Genomic DNA, 20,711 nt, shown 5'->3' on the forward strand with positions numbered 1-20,711 from the left:
GTTTGGAAGAAATGCGCGTTATGCTGAATGAGCATGGCATTTTTCTTAAAGACTAAACCTACTTGTGCCCTGAGGGTATTTCCTATTTGAAATAATAATAACTTAGAGCTCAGACGATGATATGTTTATAATAACTTTCAAAGCCTATAGCCAACAAACTTCTTTGGCTTACGCTTCATTTACTACTGAGCAAACAGGAAGCAACTGGCAGCTATTGTTCTAAGACACTGAAGGAAGAACGAAAATGTACACAGACTAAAAATGGCCTCTGTAAGCTACTGCAGAATGAAAAGATTATTTATTAAGATATGCTTATGACCTCTGTGTTAGTTACCACATTTTGCTCCTCTCGTTCTTCTATTTTTCTGTCTCAAAATAAGTGCACTTCATACAGTGTAGCTTCATGCCCCTGCTTTGAGAAAATAATCAAATGCTGCTTTAATTAATTCCATAATTGTTGAAAGATCTCGCTCACATGAACTCCTAGAGATACTTTTAAAAATCTGAATGTATTAATCCTATGTGCAGGATTACTTTTACACAGTCCTTAGGTGAGTTGTGCAGGAACAAGCAAAATTTCTTGTTCTAGTAGGCATTGCAAAAGGCAAAGATTCATAGTTAGATCTACAGTATTTTTCATGTAAATAAGTAACTGCGTTATTATTTCTCTTTGTTTTTGACAGGACCTGAAAAAACCCTTTGATAAAGCTTGGAAGGACTATGAAACAAAAGTGTATGTATCTTTTAAACTTCATGTGAAATGAAATTCCTATGAAATCTAGGAAAAGGTCGTTATATAGTATTAAGGTCCCAGAAAGAAGTCCTAGCTGGGAAGATTTTTTTTTTTTTTTAAAAAAAAAAAGGAGCTGTAGTGCATAAGCACAACCATTTCGAATTCTGTAATACACAACTTACCTCATGAGTAATATATAGATAGATAGATAGATAGAGATATAGATATATATTATTTTGTTTAACACCATGGCAGTTAATGGCAGTTAACATCTCTGTTAAACCTGTTTGCTTAATGAATTTCCAAGTAATCAGCATAATCTCCCACTACATATTATTCCACTTCAGTTGGGGAAGTTTTATTTTGATTGGGAAAGATATTTTTTTTAATAGTGTCCTTATTAGTACTCTGAATCTACTACACGTGAAAGTCCACTTCCTTTTCTGTCGTCCTCTACTTTTGGAGAACACTAAAAAGGAGAAGTTATCCACCCTGTGTTTTCATCTTCTAAGTACCAAAAGTATAGCAATGTAATTGTACTTCTTGATGTCATTTTAAGGATTTGTTGTTATTTTTCTCCTTCTCTTTGTGAACTAATTCACTGTAGTTAGCAAGTTTCTTTAGTCAGAAGAGCACAGAAGAAGTATCCATGTGTTTTCAAAAGTCTTTAAAAAAATAAAAAGTCAAGAATATGTAAACCATACGTAATGTCTCTGGCTCTAGCAGGTCTTATGGGACTTGTGTCCAATGCTGAGGTCTATAGGAAGGCCTTAGTGGCTGCTGAGCCTTTAGCACTTCCAACAAAGTCGTGAGGATGGTGTGTGAGTAAGTTTACTGGTATGGCTCCAAAACAGTATGTGATTCCAGATCAGTCCAGTACCAGGAACCTTACTGTACCACATGTATTTAGTGACGTTTATTTAAAGATATGAATGTTTTCTGCGTTTCCTGACAAGGTTGGATGCTCTCAGCAGGTGTACTGCACACTAGAAGTGGATGAATGCCTATACAATTCTCATCAACTGTGTCTCATGCTGTGTGTCTAGCCTAATTTACTCTAAGCCACTTGTTGAAGGTGCAGTATGCACAGTTTAAACAGCCATAGCATCAGGTTTAAGACAATTTTATATCCAGAATTTTATATCCAACTAAATGAATCAAATAATTCAACAAAGCTTGACACCCAAGACCAAACAAAATTAATTTGATACCTCATAAATCTTTGAATGGCTTCGTGTCCTTTCTCAGGAGTAGTTACAGTTGCTGGGTTGGCCAAGTAAATTGTGTCAGCACAGCTGGTAGTCTCTGAAGTAGAATTTCATAGTGGGTTTTATTCCATACTCCAATATTACCTGGGCTGTGACTATCCATTGAGCGTTGTCAGTTCTCCAGACAGCATCTTTGATCTTCTGAGGTCATCAGCTCCACACGTATCAGACCATTTCTGATGATGCAGGTCCAGAAGATTCCCACAGATCCCTGGCTGCCTAGGTTGGCTGAGAATCTAGCACCACTTTTTTTTTCTTTTTGCATTCACCCAAAAAGTAATGATTCTCTGGTGCCTACGGAGCTGGCCCCTCTGAAGTCATGTGCAGACATCTTCAGAAGTGGTTCCTGGAGGGTGTTTATTCACGAAAGCAACAAGTTGAGCAAGTTAGATAAATTTCATTATTCCTTTTGTGAATAACAATTAAAAAAGGTATAATTACTGCTTTCCAGGCTTGATTTTTGAGGAGGACCTTAGTGGTGTTACGTTTTTGAAACTGCCTAGCTATAGCTAGGTTTTTGTAACAAGATATTCTGAAAAGTTCAGGTAAACCTCCAGCCTGAATCCTTGGAAGACTGTAACTGTGTCAAGATTGTGATGGTTCCAGTGCTTTGCATCCTTAATTCCAGCGAATGATCCTGTTTGGTTCCCTGCCAATTTTCAGCTTTTGAAGTAATTAAGATTTCTAACCGTTGCCCATGTCAGTAGTTTATCTCTGAGGATGGGCTGTAAAGAACACCCCTGTAATTTAGCCCAATATTGTCTACCTGTGCTTGATTACTGGATCCGAAAGCTTCTTTAATTATGTATAACTCATTCATAGTGATGTCCCACAAAGCTTATGTGCAGAATTGAAAATAAATACGTGTGCAGGCTGCTGGGACACACACCAAGAACACTCTGTTCCTAGTGGACCGAGACCTCGGATGTTTTTAGCATTTCTCATAGAATATTCACGAGGGTGAGCATGTTCCAGTGATGCAAGGATTTGTACTTTGGTCCTCAGTTTACTTATGGTAGCAGGTGATATGGTTCAGAGCTGCATACTAGAAATATTTTCCTTTTTCAAAAAAAAAAAAAAAAAAACAAAACGAATAAATACTTGAGGAATCAAAATGTCCATAGGAAATGTACTTGAATCTGTGAATTTGGGAACTCTCATTTGAGGTTAAGGACAGTAGATACCTGGAAAAAATGTTTTGCATACACTGCACTGCATGCACCTGAAAATGCAATGCTGGCATGGTATTTATTTTCTCTGGGGGATTGAATCCAATACTGCTGGTATGAGATCTTGAGATTATTATTATTTTTTTTTCCTTTTATGCAACTGTCTTGTAAAAACTCTGTGTTCTGACTTTGCTTTGAAACAAGACACTTCATTTTTGATCCCAGACTGGTTCTTTTCTCTGCTGTAAGGTGATGCTGCTTTCCAAGCTGCCTCTCTAGTTTTTGCTAGATTCTTTAACAAGTGAAACACATTTCCTTGACAGTGCTTATTTCTAATCTACTTATGTCACAGTTTATTCAGCATCCAAAACCTGGAAGTAGCACACGTTCATCAGGAAATTCTTTCAGATCCACTTTCTCTGATACTTCTGGGTGGTGGCTTGGTGCAGCTGCTGTGTTTTTAACTGCTAGCTTTTTAAGCAGTTAGATGAAAGCTCAGCATCAGTATTCTAGAGTTGAAAGCTGTTTGTCTAGCCTGTTGGACTCCTTCACTTTGATCAAGACCAAAGGATCATCTGCTTGAGGCTTGGGATAGGGAGCCTGGGAATGCCATTTACAGGCAAATTCTTCAAAGGTTTTTTGTGAGTTTTTTTTTGTTGGTGGTTGTTTTGCAAGAGCTTTTTGGGGCTTAAGTTTGGCAGTCAAGAACTATTACTTTTCAGTGCAATCTGCCTCACTTCTACCAAGGAGAGGACCAATTTTCCCTAGTTTTGTTGAACTAAGTTCAGAACGGATCTTCACTGACATGACACCCTTGCCCCTGCAGGAGGACTGTGGATTTGTCAAACTATCTCATGTGGAAGATCAATTTCCAGACACGCTGAGATGTTACTAGCTATCGGTATTGAGCCTTGGCCTTTACCAATCTCATGCTGCAAGTTTAATGATGTGATTTTGAAGTTCGGGTGAGAATGTTAATTTGAGCCTGAACTTGTTGAGGTCAACTTTATCATCTACTAAGTTTTGGATATAGGAAAACCATGAAGTTTTTCTGGTTTGCTGGAGTTGCTATTATGTATGCCACTGAGGTTTCTAGAGATAATGACTGTTTTGATTCTGTGGCTGTTCCTAATGGATCTGAACTTCCTTCTGTCTGTGCGTTTCGGTCATCCGCAGCAGTGAGGGAATGCGGAGTTGTTTCAAGAATTCTTAATCATGTGCTGAATTTCTTTTTAGTAGCATCCACACAGCCTCTGTGTCAAAAAAGAAAATGGGGAAAAAGAAAGGAAAAAGGAAAAAGAAAGAAAGACTAAGGACTAACCTCAGTCTGACCTACAGCTTGTGCTGCCAGAGTGGTGTGGTGGATGTCAGTGTTGATAGCTGCAGATTTGCTCCCTCTTCTTCAGTCTGTTGGATAAATCCTTGTTTGGCTGTGCCTACAGCCAGTACTAGGATTATGCTTAGTTAGCTAGATTTTCCAGTGATACTTCTCTTGAATCTCTACCTTTTTTTCCTTTTCTTTTCCCTTTGGGTTAACAAACCATTCAAGGCTTCTAGGCAGCTTTTTTAGTTTTGTCTGCCTGACTGTCTTTACCATATGCTTAAAATCATACCATTGGTCTTCATTTCCAAGTCACAAGTTCAGACCTGTGAAGCTAAACACCAAATAAATAGCAGTGGTATTTTCATAGTCTGTGGAGAAGTGACAAAGCCTTCGCCCTGATTTCTGCCATGATAAGGAGATTCTCATCCAATTCGTCAGCTTGATAAGCAGAATACTTCAGATTCTTCCTTGTAAAGACAGCGTATTTGCCTCAGTATCTCACTTTATTTGCACGTTTTTGAAGACATAGCAGGTGTTAATATAAATAATAAAAATTTGGCTTATTTGAAAAGAAATTGAGTTAATTCAAAATTGCTTTTTTTCCTTCTTTGCCAGACTTTCATCTCCCAGACTTTCATTTCCCAATGAAATTGTGTGTTTAAAAATATGTATATATCTAGTCTTGGTTGGGAGAGTAATGTTAAGAACCACTCTTAAACTCTTGGATGACCATCCATCAATGTTGATTATTATGCAATGTTGATTATTATTATTATTATTATCTCCCTGTAGATACCTAAATCTGTGTAGTATTTTCCTCAAGATCACCTTAGCTGATGTAACTGAGGAAGGCTTTATACTTCGGAACTGTTCTTGAATAAGGGAGTAAGAGGAGCAAGTCACTCAGAGCTTTATGCCAACCTGCCTTAATCAAAAATTGGGAATATCCTGGGGTGACATTCGTGAATAATTCATCTTCCCTCACCATCTGTCATTAGCATGCTCCCGTTGTAGCCCTGAAGATTTTTAACTGGTTTTAAAGCTAGTTCAAAGCAGTGCTTTTTCTCTTAGACTTCAGTTAGACTTCGCTTTGCTTGTGTGAGCAGGACAACTCTGTCTGCCCCTGTGGGACAGCAGTGGGATCATTCTGCCTGTGTCTTTGCCTGGAACTGGTGCAGAGGGGGCTCTTTTTGTCATGAGTCAGTTGCTTTCCCCCATGTACTTAAACACTAATGGCAGGCACGCCGGGGGAGCATATGGGGAAGGAGCGGACGTCGGAACAACTGCTCGTGCTTCCAGCAGGCAGACCGTACCCAGCAAGGCAGGGAGCCAGATTTCACCCACATTCTTTAGTCTGATCAGTCCTGTTGTGGTGGAGTTCGAGGTGGGTATTGCTTCTGTACAGGAGAAAGAGCCAGAAACTTACTGAGGCACATCATTTACACCTTTTTTAGCTGTATGGCAATGTCTGTGTTCCAGACACAAACCTGTCTTTCCTGAAAAGAAAAAATGTTAATTTTTTTTCTAAAGACGACTTTATTTTTAGGCCTGGGAATATATATTATCCTCAGAAGTTTAATAAGTGCTCTGCTAATGCTATGAAAAATTAAAGCTTAATGAAAACTAACAAGCTTTTCTTGGGAAGTCTGGCTGGCTCCCTTTCCTCCTTTGCCATTCCCCTTTTAGAAGCTAGGCATGGAGTCTGTTATGCACACTTGAGTGAATAAAACAAGTCGTTTGAATGTGCTTATGGGATTATGAGATCAAGGCAGTAGTCTGAAGTGCATTACATCACTGTGCAGGAATGCAAGCACGCGTTTCTAGATATAGCCATCATCAACGATTTGCTTCTGAACCATCTGAAGTCAACAGGAGAATGAACAAGTTCTTATTAGTCCTCAGTAAAGGTGTCTGCATAGCTCTGTGTTAGTAAGTGATGATGCTTCTAGTTTGTGAAACTCATTTTTTGAGCAGTATTTAAGAACAATATCCAAATTTCCACAAGCTGTTCTCAAATTACTTCTTCGGGTCCATACCTTGGTTCAGCAGATCATTGCTATGCATAGATCATGGATACTTCTGCCACATTTTCTTTTGAAGTACGTACATGAGGCAAATTGGAGGACAAATAATCTTTAAAAGAGTGGCATAGAAAGTAAATGCTAAATGAAGTAGCTTTTATAGACTGCTTTGAGCCTGGGATTTCATATTAAATATTTTTATTTAGAAAGAGAATACTTTTGAATTAATGGCAAAAGCTTTGAATGAATCTGCATATATAATGGATGAAATACTGGAACGATTTGGACACGTTTTTCTCATTCTTCCCTCTTCTCCCCACCTCCCAGAGCAGGATGAGTGAAAGGGAAAAGCTGGAGATGCCTTACTTCTCTTTTTGGGTGATAGGAGAGATGGTAGGTGGTACTTTGCTGTCAGCCTTGCCAGGCAGTAGGATAAAATCAGTTGGAGGCTCTCCCACTGCAAGACCAGAACACCAGGGCTGAAGCTGCAGAGTCAGGCTGAAAAAGCAGACTAGATGAAAAAAGGATACTTGGAGGGAAAATGTGTAACGCTGTTCTGTGAAACAAAATAGCCCTTGGAAGCACTCTGCCAAAGTGCAACCCCCTGAGCTTTCCAAGTGCTGTTGCTGTTGTTCTGCACCTTCTCACCTGCGTACCCAGACTAAAGTGCCTGGCTTACTGCTGCTGCATGGGGAGGGAGAGGAAGAAAGACAGCTCCTGCCCAGCCAGCTTGCTGCTGCTGTGTCTACACAGGGCGTGTTCCAGGTGTTTACCCACCTTCACTGATAGAAAATAAATGCCTGCCTTAGGCGTGTTAAACAGTAAGAGGTCACGTCCTTCTGAAAGGTTTATTTTTTTATTTATTAAAAAGGAAAAGCAAAGAAAGAAGCCTACTTTGATGTTTGTTTATATCATGGTATGTAGGGCACAAGTGACTTATTTGAAATTAAAATTTATACTGAAAAACAGTTGCTCCTCACGTTGGAGCTTTACAGATTGTCATATAGGGAAACTTGAATGGGCAAGGCCACTTATTTCTCTCTTCTACTTTTTTTATTAGAATTCTTCATCCTGTGTTTCAGCTGTACTTGTCTGTTATCCCCATCAGAGCTCGTTGTATCTTAGTCATGTGCAGCTGTGTTGTAAATGGGCTGAAGGATGCTCAGATTTTAATGTTAGTCAGCAAAGTCCATCTATATCTGCAATATGTGCAGCCTGAGCTTCAAGAACAGCAATTTTACAAAACACTTCTTTCTCGTTGCTCCTAGAATATTTTCTTAGACTCTTCCCTATTTTCTTCTTTACTTTGCTTAATTGATCTGCCTGAAAAACCTGAATATGCTGTAATATTTGGAAATCCCATTGCGGTACATCGTAGAAATGTATTTGCCAGAAGGATTTGGTGAATGTCACAGTGCAGTGCCACCTGATGCTGCTAGACCTGGACTTGCCCCTTGCAATTTGATAGGAAACACAACTAAACCTTAACACCCAGAAGATTTGCATGCGGCACGGCCTTACGTGGTTCCTTTGTTTCCCTAGAAACAGGATCAGAAAGGAAATGGCATGGTACTGTAAAACAGCAGAACAGGTTAAATTTGGGATTACAGAGCTGCAAAGGTAGTTGGAGACCAAAAGCATAAGCAAAAAGGAAATGCAAACATGAAATGTACCATTGTGTACCTCTGGTGCTTGCTGCCAAGAGTGTAGTTTGCTGTTTTTTGTTGTTGCTTTAAAGCATCACTGAAGTTGTTGAAGCCACGGAACCAATTCCAAAGACCTCATCCTCCAAAGCGCTGCCTGTTCGCTGGTGCCTCACCTCTGAGTTTGTTTCCAAACCTAGCTTCCCTTTTACTTTGTGGAAACTTGTAGTTGCTACAGAAATGCAAGTGAAGCTCCTGCAAATGGCTTCAAGGATGCCTTGTTTCCCTGAATTATGTGCTGGATGTTGGTATGCTTTATTCTTGGTTTAACTACCTTACACCTCAGAGAGTATGCTTATCCTTTAAAGAGTATTCTTTCCACCAGTCTAGCCTATTCCTGAAGAGGAATTCAACTTCTGAAAAGAATTCATGCTGTAGTATTGTGCTTATTGTTTGACTCTTTCGGAGTTAGCGGTGCTCTGGTTGAACTAGCATTTATAAATGCCTTACGACATGTAAATAAGCTCTTAATTTTAGGCATGGTTATGTCTGTTGTTCTACACAAACAATAAAAACACTACTAGTTGACAGTTACTAGACTTGAATCACATCTCATTGAATTCTTTGGCCTTACGAACTGCTAGATGAATGTGGAAATTGAGATCACTGAAACCATCCTGGATCTTTGCTCTGAGGTTTGGCTTTTACAGAACTATCAAGGATCCCAGAACGCAAACTTTCACCTGGTGTGCTGGAAAGGAGCCGCATATTTGCCATTCTTGGTGACTCTTTTATGTGGCAGCATGTTTATTCTCCTTGTTCACACTTGGTGTCTGCTTCATTCTTTTGTTCGGATTTGGTTTTCTGTGGCTACAAAATGGCACGTTGACAGTAAGTCAGAGCATAGCCTTTTTTTTGGATGAAAACAGAACGTTCTGGACTTGAGCTTTTCTTCAGGCAAATGAAGATTTTCAGACTATTTATTTCAAAGGAGAGGAGCTCTCAGAAGATCCCTTTCCTGGAGAAGTTGCTGTGCCAAGAAGGAGCGTAACGTTGGCTGGATGTGCTGGCTGCTGCAGTGCTGCAAGGGGCTGGCTGTGCCACAGCATCCCTGTGGGAATGCTGTGGGATTAATGGGATTCATTCTACTTTTCCCTTGCTGCTCCAGGTGTAAGAGGAGATGGTTTCTCATTCTTGAGAAGTGCAGAACACGCTGCTGCCTGGACATCCTCAGCCCAGCTAGGATGTAAACTATCAGGGCAATGTTAACAGCAGGTTAAGAGAGCACTTGAGACACGTCATCTCTTCAGAGGGAGAACCGAGAGACTCTTGACTGCCCCAGAGGAGGTGTGACAGTGCGTGTGTTATTTGGGCCTCTCGTCTGCTTCCTCTATTCCTGTGCAGTGCTTCCTCCCATCCCAAAGCAGGACAGCATTTCCTCAGGAAGCCCCCTTCAGAATTTTCTGCTTCTAAGCTGTACGAGCGACAAAAGAAAAGTCTTTCCCTGTAAATACCCTCACGTATTTTGTTCTATTAGTATCTTTTTCATATCAGGCTGGGCTAAGTGGGGAATATAATTACGCTACTATTCAATAATAACGTGAAGAATAACTCTAACTGTAGGGTAGTTCTGCTGCGTCGTGGGCACTGGCTATTCATTTATATTCTCCAGGAGAACCTTCTTCATTCAGAGCTCTTGGAAAATGTTCGTGGAAACTTTGAGGGAATTAGGACAGCTGGTCTAGCAGACTTCTGGAGTCTGCAACGCAGCCGGCTGGCCGGCATTCCCAGTGCCAACTGGCTCAGTAGCAAGTAGAGATGGCAACTGTGATTTTGGCTTAAGAAACCCTGTATATATAGAAGATGACTTGATGACAGGCAAGACTCAATAAATCTGGTGACATAATTGAACTCTGTTAAGCAGTGTTTGGTCAGCTGGGATTAAGCATGAATTTTAATTGAAAATGTAGGAGGATTATTTTGTAGATGGATTTTTTTTTCTTCAACACAAGAACTTAGTATCTTCCTCTCATTTAGGATCTTTTAGATTACGTCAGGGAATTATTTTTTAACAGATGATTGAATTAGATTTCAGCTACTGCATGTCATTGCTGATCTTTAGTCATTGTCAAATTTCAAATGAAATGGCATCTGGAAGTAAGTCACACGCAAAGCTGCAAGAGTTTGGCTCTGCATCTGTCAGTAGACTTTGCAAATAATCAGATTTCCTGATAGGCTTTGAATTTCGCACTTCACTGACTTGATTCTTTGCCTTGTAGTACAAAAATAGAGAAGGAGAAAAAAGAGCATGCTAAGCTGCACGGGATGATCCGTACAGAAATAAGTGGAGCTGAAATTGCGGAAGAGATGGAGAAAGAGAGAAGGTTCTTCCAGTTACAGATGTGTGAGGTAAGATGCAACATGAAATCGCTATTGCTCTGCTAATCTCTTTTAGGAACATTTAGAAAAACATCATTTTTTATGGCAAATGTGATGTTAAAGGGGAGTAGCAAGATACTAGTGGAGTCACATTGCTAAATCACATTTTTTTTTGTCCTGATGTGCTAACTTTGGAGGGAATTTTCTAATTTCGCTTGAAAGTAAATTGCAGAATAAACAATGCAAAGCTCAATTAAACGCTAAGAGATGATAATAAATAAGCCTTTATGCTCCTACTTCACTCTAAGTTATTTTAAGCCCTAGATCATTCACTACATTGTTCCCTGCACCGCCAGCTGTTGCAGCATTATGTGAGGAAAGACACCAGTTTAATACACTGTTGGCTGGTATTGAAAAAAAAAGTGCTAAGGATGGAATCCAGTTGTCTTTCAAGATATTTTAGAGCTCTGCCACTTTGAAATCTTTGAAATCTGTGAAATTACGTTAAATCTGGAAGAGCTGGGGCATGTCACGTTTTCTGATTTTCAGGAAAAAAAGATTATACTTGGTTAACTCTAATAAAAACTAATAATTTTGGTTTTGTTTTAGTTAGTAAATCAGAAGTGCAACATGTTGGGAGTTGTATTATTAGTAAAAGCTGCTTCAAAGTGAACCTAATACCAGATGCTTAGAGCTCCGCTTTGTACCAGCAGGAGTCAGAGAGGTGATTCTTCTGAGTACATGTTGTGTAGTGTGCATACATTTAGGCCAGTCGTCTGTTCATCAGAACCAGCTTGACAAGCTGCATCATTGAAAGCTGGCTTTGTTTTATTTGTTTTAAAATATCTGGGGTGAAATATTTATTCCACGTGGGTCAGCAAAAAACAGATGTGTTAGAGCATGTTCATCCCTTTGCCTGTAGGTCACTATCATTAAAATTTGCCCACATTTAATGGGCAGCTAAGCAAACCTGTGAATATCTGGCAATCTTACTTCTGCTTGCATGGCCATCATCTTTTGTGCTACGGCATTCAGGGGAGGAGCTGCCACTTAATATGAAATTTGTTCATGCGTAATGCAATCTAATTATACTTTTTTTGTTACTCGGTGCTAAGATTTTTTAAAATATCGTGCTAAACTGTAATTTTCTGTTATTACTGTGTGTAAGGAACTGGCAGAGAAAATGTTCAAATCAAAAGGCAGATGTAAAAAGATGGTTAAAATAATCTCCCCCCCTCCCCTTTTTTTTTTTTTTAATAAACTGCTTTCTTGCTTAATGACATCTATTTGGCAATGGGTTTAACAACCAGTGAGATACACATCTTCTTGGGCTGCTAGGTTTCAGAACAGGTTCCTAAATTCATGGCACAAACTTTCGTGCTTCCTTTAGTAGAGGCTTCCACTAGGAGTCGTGAGGGATGGGGTAACAATTTGAACTAACCATAGTGATGTATCCCCACAAAGTTATCAGAAAGCAGCAGTGGCAACTATAGCTTTTGTGTGATTAACCCATGAAGCCATAGTTTGGCATATTCTTTTCAGGCCTTCTAAATCCGGAACTGTTAAAGTTTGAAATAGTACTGAAAATAAAATGTTAAATAATACTGTGGTAGTAATCATTAATTTATTTCATCAATTACTGTTTCAACAGTACCTGCTGAAAGTCAATGAAATCAAGATTAAAAAAGGAGTGGACTTGCTTCAGAACTTGATCAAATATTTTCACGCTCAGTGCAAGTATGTTTTCGTTTTTTTTTTTTTATACCTACACAATAACTGGAACAATATTTTGCTTTAAACTTTTGACATAATTGCAGTATCTTACTGCATTTTAAAAAATAGATTTATAAATAAGTAAAGATTCAATTGGTCTCATTAAATCTTTTGACAAATGACTTTTGTCAAACAGATCAGTAATTGAGTTTCTTACAATATTCCAAAGTATATAATGTGTTTTATTAGCACTGTAGAATATAATTGCTTGTTCCAAAGGAGTGCCACACAATAATTCGGTATGTTTTGTAAACTACTGCTGAAACAAAGCTATTTGTTTGATCAATTTGTTAGTGGTGTATTAGTTTTGTCGTTGGTTGTTGGTTTTTCACCTGTGTAAATGGCAATGATCTAAATTAATTCTGTAATCAAAGAAAATAAACCGCAAAAGCAGTGGGATCAAACTGTATTTTAAAGTATCTCACTTTTTCTTTCAAATTAATTGGGGGACTCAGTATTAAAACACAAAGAATGATGTTCCTTTCTATGGTAATCTTACAGATCAGTAACATAGCAATAAAGCCACAGCTATAAACTTGAAAGAGCTGCTGTCAGCCTGTTAAAATCAGTGAATTTTTATCTTAAAGACCAGTCTGAATAAATGTAGTTTTTTTTTTATATATAACTATGTTGCTTTAAAATTGGTTTCTTTCGTACTTGGTCACTCATCTCCTGTCCATTTAATAAAATTTCCACAACATAAATGCTGTGTTGTGTTGTCACTTTCATGTCTGCTTCCCAGAGTGAAAGTATTTCTTTCGCTAATGTGGCAGCAATTTTTTAATCGTACGTGTATACCTGTGGTTTCTTTGAATTTATTTTGAAAATCTTACCTATTTTAGAGAGCTGCAATATTCTCTGTTGGAATAGAGAACATTATTGTGCCAATACACTAATACATATTATACAGTATGATTTAGCATATTCAGTTTGCATGTAGGCTGTAAATATTGCTTGGGAAACAAAGAGGCTTTCCTTTAGAGGGAAGATTGCATCAGGTGTGAAATGATTGGGCTCCAAGAAGTCACAATGATGTTATGTCTGCTAGAGCTTGTACTGTTCTGCAATGAATCTTGCTATGTCTGCTTTTTTTTTTTTTTTCAAGTTTCTTTCAGGATGGGTTAAAAGCAGTTGAAAGTCTTAAGCCGTCAATTGAGACACTGTCGACAGATCTTTATACAGTGAGTTAGCAACCTTTCACTTTCTTTGTGCTTAGTTTTTTACAGTAGGACTGTGAACTTTTTTGTTCAGGCTGCTTGACCGGTTTAATATTATTTTAAGGTTTTGAGGAGATTTTTGAGTAAAATTTTGTTCTAATATCATGTCCAGGAGCTTTAGATCCAGTTCAGAACCCCCCTGTGTAAAATGTTAGGAAAAGAGCCTCTACCATAAAATGTTTGCAGACTAAGTGAAAAACAACATATGGTTTCAAATTGAACACAAGGAAGCAAGAGCAGTGTGAGGCAATATTGAATTCTTAACCCAGCAACATCCTAGCTATTATCAAGTTTTCTGAAGATAAAAAGGAAAATAAATTTATCATGGTATCTTTTCTCTGTGTTTTCATTCTTGCTGAACATTTCTCAGAAAAATGAACCAATTAAGTAACGAGTTTGGAAGAACTGTGTTGAAAAAGAAACAATAATACTATTTTTAATCTGTGTTTTTCTTCATTCAAGATTAAACAAGCACAAGATGAGGAAAGAAGACAATTAACACAGCTTAGAGATATTTTAAAATCAGCACTCCAGGTTGATCAGAAAGAGGTGAGCATACAAGGTGATTTGATGTTGGAATGTCCATTATAATTTCTTCCAATCTAGTGTTAATTTTTGAAATGGAATTATTTTAACTTTCATCAGCCACATACCTTTTTTTAGTTTCTGCATCTTTGCTTTGATGGTGATGTTGAATGTTTCTGAAGGTGTTTTTTAAAGATATTCTCACTAAAAATGTATGAGACGAATTTATTTTTGCTACTGCTATTGCAAAACACATAAGTGGATGCACTGTCTGTGAGCTGACTGCAAGCAGGAGTGTCTGCATTGCTCAAACTGAGAATGCAAGAACTTTGGCAGTAACAAGGAGACCCAATTAATATAATCTTATCTCACAGAAATATTCTGTGCTGTGTAAAGATTATGTAAAACTGAACTCCAAATCCCAAAACACTTCTGTCACCATCTGCAAAAAGGACAATGAAGCTGGCTGTTCTGCTGCAAAGATGCCAGTTTTCGAAGGTGCAAAAGCTGGGTCAGTTCAGCAACCTAACAAGTTATTTTTTGAGCTTCAGTTGTTATTGCTGTTAGATTTAAAGCATTCAGGAGTAATTTTATTTGGCAAGCTCTGCTCTGGAGCCAAGCATCTTTTGTATAATCTAATCCTAAACATTAGGTCGACTTTTGTTTCAGATTGCTAGAGCTTCCTCTTCATACAAATAAAATCCAGCCAGCTTCCTTTGTGTGGCTGCTGGGCTGTGAGTAAGTGATGAATGAACCCCTCCCTTTTCAGATTCTCCTTCCGAGAGGCATTACAAAGAAATAGTTTAGTCTGTAGACCTCGGACTTCCTTGATCTTTCTCAGTCTTGCTTTCATCTTCACATGAAGTTTATGCTGGCTCATAGCTTTAATAGGTGGCAGGCTTGCTGATAGGCATTAAATGCTCTTCACATCAAGGTGCTGTTTGTAGCCACGTGAAGTTTGTGGTAATGATGATTGTGTACAAAGTCCTATTCAGTATACAGATACTTTCTTAGGTTCTGCCTGGTGCTTAGGACTTACTGAGGTGTGTATTTGCTAAATAAAACTTTCAAAATTGAACTTTGTGGAGTGAAAGACTAGTGATTCTAACAGAAATGGTGAGTACTTGGGATTCACCATTGACTGCTTACTCTCATTAAGGAATCTTTGCTGTTAAGGGCATGTTAGCAGGCTGTTCTGTTTAGCTCTTTGTTCAAGAAAGGTAGTAGAAGCACTTGGGTTTCATGATGGCTGGGAATGTTGCTACTCTGTGTTCACCTCTTTATCAGAGATACTGATATTAACGTATAAGGAAGGCATGGTGAGCACACATCTTTTCACAGACTGAAAAATGTAATGGTATACATGGATTTTTTTTTACTTATACTGGTTTTGTTGCATGTAAAAATAGAAGTATTGAAAATGCTTTATTCTATATTCATTATATATCATTCTGCAAATACAGCTATAGATACTACCTGCAGAGCATGAGAAGTAATATAATTATTAAAGTTGCTTGAAAACATCAATTAATCGGTGGGATGCCAAACAATCCTGTTATAACTTGCTGTACAATCCACCAGTATTATTCTTGTTGCACTGTAATTTCCTTTACTATAACTGTTTTCTTTTTTTCTTCCTGAAATGCATTTACATTTTGTGACCGAAGTCTAGGAGAGTAAGTGTCGCTATGCTTTAATGAAAATAGTTGGCATGCTTTCTTTCCATTCAGATTTCAAGAAACTGGATTTGTCCTCTGGGCTTTTTTCAGCTGGTGTGAGAAGAGTGCTTCTTTTTTCCTCCTCTTGTGTTTGTTGTAATACCTTCCCCCCCAAAAAAGGGGGGAGGGAGGGAGGAGTCAAGGAAAGTTGTCAGATTGATCTTGAGAAAGGAAATCGCAGTAGGTCAAATTACTAGTTTTCTATTTTCTCTCTTCTGGGAATGAAATCCAGTTGCTTGATTTGATGTTCTTGTAAGATTTTAAAGATGTGTGTGTTTTTAATTATTTAATACATGAAGTCCGTTTTAATAGAACATTGCTGAACATTTCTGTTGTAAAAAAAAAAAAATGAATATTCACAGTCAACCTTTTTTTGTTGTGTCTGAATATATTGTTTCTTTCTGCAGTGAACTTTGTCAAACCTGATTTTTACTGGAACTTCTTTTTTAAAGGTCTTTGTGTGTCCATCTTGGTAAAAAGTTAGAATTGAAGGTAGCCTCAGAGTAGTATTTAGATCTCCTTCTGCTTCCTGTACCTCTTTGGTAGAACCTGCAATGTCTTTAGGCCACTGAAAAGTAGAATAAACTTTGTCTTAACAAAAATGTTGGTAGCTGTGCTGTAGGAGAGGCTGCCTGCAGGAGATCCTGGCAGATGCATCTGCTGGAAACACTGTGGGACTGTGATAGGTACGGGGTGGGTCTCTGAAAAATCCTCCTGGCGATGATACTGCAAAGCCGAGAGAACCTCAGGCTCTTGGAAAGCTGTAAGGGCTTTTTGGCAGCTTTACGCACAGAAGGGATCCAGGCAGTCTGAGTGCCTGCTACATGGGAGCTGTGAAACAGCTAGCCAAAATTTTCAGTGCATAATAAGTTAAAGCACCTCGCATGGAAAGCTCTGTCGTGATCGAATAGTGAGGCTGATAGCCAGGTTTTTAGGCTCGCTCTTGCTAGGAGTCACAGACCATCCTTATAGCATACTGCTGTCACATTTCTTGAATTTTCAGTAGTGTTATTCAGCTTGATTTAGAAGTCTTTATAAGAATCTGAAAGAAATCATTTCCAACCTGGTTCTGGTCAGAGAAGTGATTCACTATGAGCATGCTTCAATGAAATGACTCACCTTTTTCTGTACGCCTATCTGCATTTCAAAGCTGATAAAGTGGACAAAGTTCAGCTTCTTAGGCTCGTGTACTTCAGTCTGTCCTGCTCTTAGTGTGTTTGAGAGAGATTTAAAACGGCAATGCTCTGTGCTAGGTATATCCTGTGTCCTGCCGTGATCCATTTCCCTGTAGGTAATGTTCCTGTTCCGCTGGATCTGCCCCTGGTATTTGGGATTTGGCCTCCTGTTACGTGGAATATGCAAACCAGAAATAAGGGAGCCCACACGTGGAAAAGGCACGCTGAAACTGCCCGGAAGGATGTGAATTGTTAGGGTGATCTGTCATACGGCATTGCATCTTTTAGCAACTAGACCAAAACTGTGAACTTGCTGGACAAAAGGCTGTGGAAAAGCATCACCTGGGAATCACACAGGGCACTAGAGATTTGGGCATGGCCCAAACCAGGGATTTGAAACTGGAAAACCTCCTGGTCTTGTCCTTAACTCCATGTCATGAAGTAATATGAATTTTTTTAAAGACACTGTCCATAGCAATGAATGTGTGGAAATGCACGTCATCTGCAGCGGCTTCCTCCCTCGCTGAAATGGGGCAGGAAGCTTGTCGTGCTGGCTCGCCACTTGGGCCAAACATAGCAACTGGGAGTAAACAGCAGCTGAGGGAAGGTAGCTGAAATGCAGCAGAAAACAGGCCACAAAATGTAAAACCGGCGTCTTAGCTAATAGGAATTCTGCTCCGGGCAGGTGTTGGAGGTCATCTGAAAGCTCGACGTAATTGAGGATGTGGAGGACAGAGATTAATTTCCTGTAAGGCCTCTGATCTTGGGAATGGAGTTCTGTCACTGAAGCAACACAGTAATGGGAGGCGGAGATTAAGGCAGTGGTAGGACATAACAGGCAGTGTCAGATCAGATTTTCTCCAGAAGTCACTAAAAATATGCCTGCGGGGATTGTTCTGTAGCCTGCCTTCAGCTCGCTCACTGCTGAGGCTGAGCCTGACGTCCTGCAGCTGTGGAGCTGTAAGTGCACCAAGCAGGGCTCCTAGGTGGTGGCTCAGTCCCTACCACGTCTCTGACCTGTCGTGCCTTGCCATTACTGCTGGGGAGGATCCTGGGCAGCTGTGGCTGCAGCAGGAGCTGGGACAACAAGAATGTGCTGCTGGAGCTCATAAAGGTGCAGCACTTCATCTGTGCTGGCGCTTCTGGGGAAGGGCATGGCCCAAGATTGTTCTTAGTTTTAGTTGTTTGCTTTTTTCCTCACTTAAATCCAGAGATAAGCCTTACATCTAGCCTAATGAAGTGTATGAATTGAATTGTGATTAGAGAGAAATCTTCTAAACTCATACTCAATATATATTCCTATATATTTTACTTTATCATGTGTACACTCTGGATTTACAGACTGATGTATCTTGTGACCATACTCATAGCATATCTGAGACATACTGACTCATCTTCTTACAAAGGAGCATTTTTATCAAATTACTATGTTTATTTCATAATAGCTCTGAAGTGTTTGTCTAGATTAGCTCAGTCATTTCAGTGAGCTGTTTTCTTTGAGGTATTTTTTCCATTATACTTGTGTTTTCTGCCACCTATAACTAAGGTGTATTACACCTGTATAGAAAAGAAAATAAATTTTATAAGTATTAGTCATCGTTAGTGTATGCATTGAAAAGTTCACTCCATCATGCTGCTGCTGCTAAGACAGCATGACCCATCAGATCCCTTGCTGTGAGGCTGGTATTTTTCAAGGAGTTGGACTTTCACAGCAGTGAGTCCTGCATCTGGGTAGTTCTGAGAGCAGTGACAGCAGCTTACTTTAATCCCTGTCATTTTCAGTCACATCAATTCTATGTTGTTTGATATAATTTGGTTTAAGTTATTATTAAGAAATAACTTCTAAATTTTTGCTTCTAATTCCTGAGTGCCTCCTGAACCATGTTTCTAGTAACTCTCCTGCTTTTCAAAATGAATAACGCAGCTCAGTTTCTACCAGGAAAAACCACTTTCAATTTATTTGTGTTTATTATTATTATTATTTAACAACAGAAGGATGCACTAGGAATTGCAGGTAATAATTTCTAGTGTTTATACACAGCAGTGTTCACATGAGTTGGAAAGCCAGCTGCTCAGTTACTGTTCAGATTAAAAATAGATATAAAGGCAGCAGCAAAGCTAAATGAAAGCAAGGGGATTTTAGCAGGTGCTGGTAATGCTTATTTCTTAAAGATTTTTTTGCCATCTGAAAAAGAACTGGATTTTGTTCTTCTCACTGAGGAGGAAAAATGTGCTTCGTTTGGCCTGTAGGATTAGAGCAGGAGGAAGGGCTCTGAAACTCATTAGTAAGAGAGATATTTTGGTTGAAAATGTGGAATGCATTACAAATTGCTGTTCTTTATGTTTCAGGATTCTCAGATTCGTCAGAGTACAGCTTACAGTTTACATCAGCCTCAGGGAAACAAAGAACATGGCACTGAACGAAATGGTAGCCTGTACAAGAAAAGTGATGGGTAAGTACTACTGGACTCCACTGAGAGGGAAAAAAAAAAAAAAGGGTCTTAAGAGCAAAATGATGTAATAATATTATAAAAACTGAGTCGCTTTTTTTTTCCCCTTTAAACCAGAATCAGAAAAGTGTGGCAGAAAAGGAAGTGCTCAGTTAAAAATGGTTTTCTTACAATTTCCCATGGTACAGTAAGTATTTGTTTACAATATTTTATGTACATGGTTGCTAATACAAAAAAAAGACAAACTATGCTGGTCTATATTTATAATTTGGAATTAGCTGCATTCCTGATGTGGTGCTTTCAATGTGATGGGTACATATTTTTAAGGCAATCTTTCAGAAATATATCAAGACATACACAGTATCTAAAAATACAACTGCTTTAATGCTAATGATGCTAATGGAAAAAAAAATGCTTTTTTAAGGGCTCATTTTGTTCATATAAGCTGTTCATATTTTACCAGACTATCTAAAAATACAAATTCTAACTCCAGCATGTGGAAAGATAGGGTTGGGCGTTAAGCCATCTTTCACATACGGTTGAAACAACTTTATATTTAGAAGACAATCTGAAAGAATACTGAAATCTCATTTCTCCCCCAGACTTGTTTCTCTATGGTAATGTGTAAGAAGGTAACTTTCCTGGAGAGCAGATGTTGGAGAAAATTAACTCTGGAGGCAAATTCTACCAGAAAGATGAGAGGGCATTAGAAGCCCCTCTTTCTTTGATACTGCTATTTGCAACATGTTAACAAACTTGTGATACTTTCTACTTTAATTTTTTAAGTTTCATACTTCCAGAATTTATACTTGCGTAGTTGTTATTCTTGGCTTTGATCTCAGCTCTTTTCCCTTTCCATTAACCTTCCTCTTTTTATGTTGCGCTCTCAAAACTTTCTGAAGTTTCTTAAGGCAAAAATCAGCTCAGTGACAGTATTTCCCATTCTTTGTCCAATAAACAGTCCCGTTTCTTGCTCCTCTTATGAACCCTTCTGTTCTTCATCCTGTTATGCCTGTTGCTATAACTACAAGTTGACCCTGGCAGCAAAAATGAATCAATCTCTCATTTGTGCATCTAGCCACAAGCTCTTGCTTTCTGAATTGACAACCAGGAACTAAAGAGGAATGCGAAAACAGGCCTGCAAAGCAGAGGCATTGTAACTTTGGGACTGTCCACCAGTTTATCCCCATTTGACTGTGTGTGAGTGCGTCTTTGTCAGAGAAGAATCTGTTGGTATTTCTGTACCAGAGTCTGCCTGTGCTGCAAATGGACTTGGCCCTGGACTTGCTGTAGTGGGACCAGGAGTGGAGCTAGGG

At 38.9% G+C, this 20,711-nt stretch overlaps 1 protein-coding gene across 3 annotated transcripts in view; it reads left to right on the forward strand.

Moving 5' to 3' along the window:
• The window catches only part of ASAP2 (ArfGAP with SH3 domain, ankyrin repeat and PH domain 2), an 83,961-nt gene that overhangs the window by 34,076 nt on the left and 29,174 nt on the right, over positions 1 to 20,711 (forward strand). For all 3 annotated transcript variants that reach the window (XM_068678550.1, XM_068678551.1, XM_068678552.1), the window contains exons 5-11: positions 684 to 733; positions 10,438 to 10,567; positions 12,189 to 12,274; positions 13,416 to 13,491; positions 13,990 to 14,076; positions 19,295 to 19,398; positions 19,513 to 19,582. In XM_068678550.1, coding sequence (XP_068534651.1) covers positions 684 to 733; positions 10,438 to 10,567; positions 12,189 to 12,274; positions 13,416 to 13,491; positions 13,990 to 14,076; positions 19,295 to 19,398; positions 19,513 to 19,582 — 603 coding nt within the window. The remainder of the gene's footprint in view (positions 1 to 683; positions 734 to 10,437; positions 10,568 to 12,188; positions 12,275 to 13,415; positions 13,492 to 13,989; positions 14,077 to 19,294; positions 19,399 to 19,512; positions 19,583 to 20,711) is intronic.

The sequence above is a fragment of the Anas acuta genome, chromosome 3 (genome assembly GCF_963932015.1).
Source record: "Anas acuta chromosome 3, bAnaAcu1.1, whole genome shotgun sequence".
Classification (NCBI taxonomy): Eukaryota; Metazoa; Chordata; class Aves; order Anseriformes; family Anatidae; genus Anas; species Anas acuta.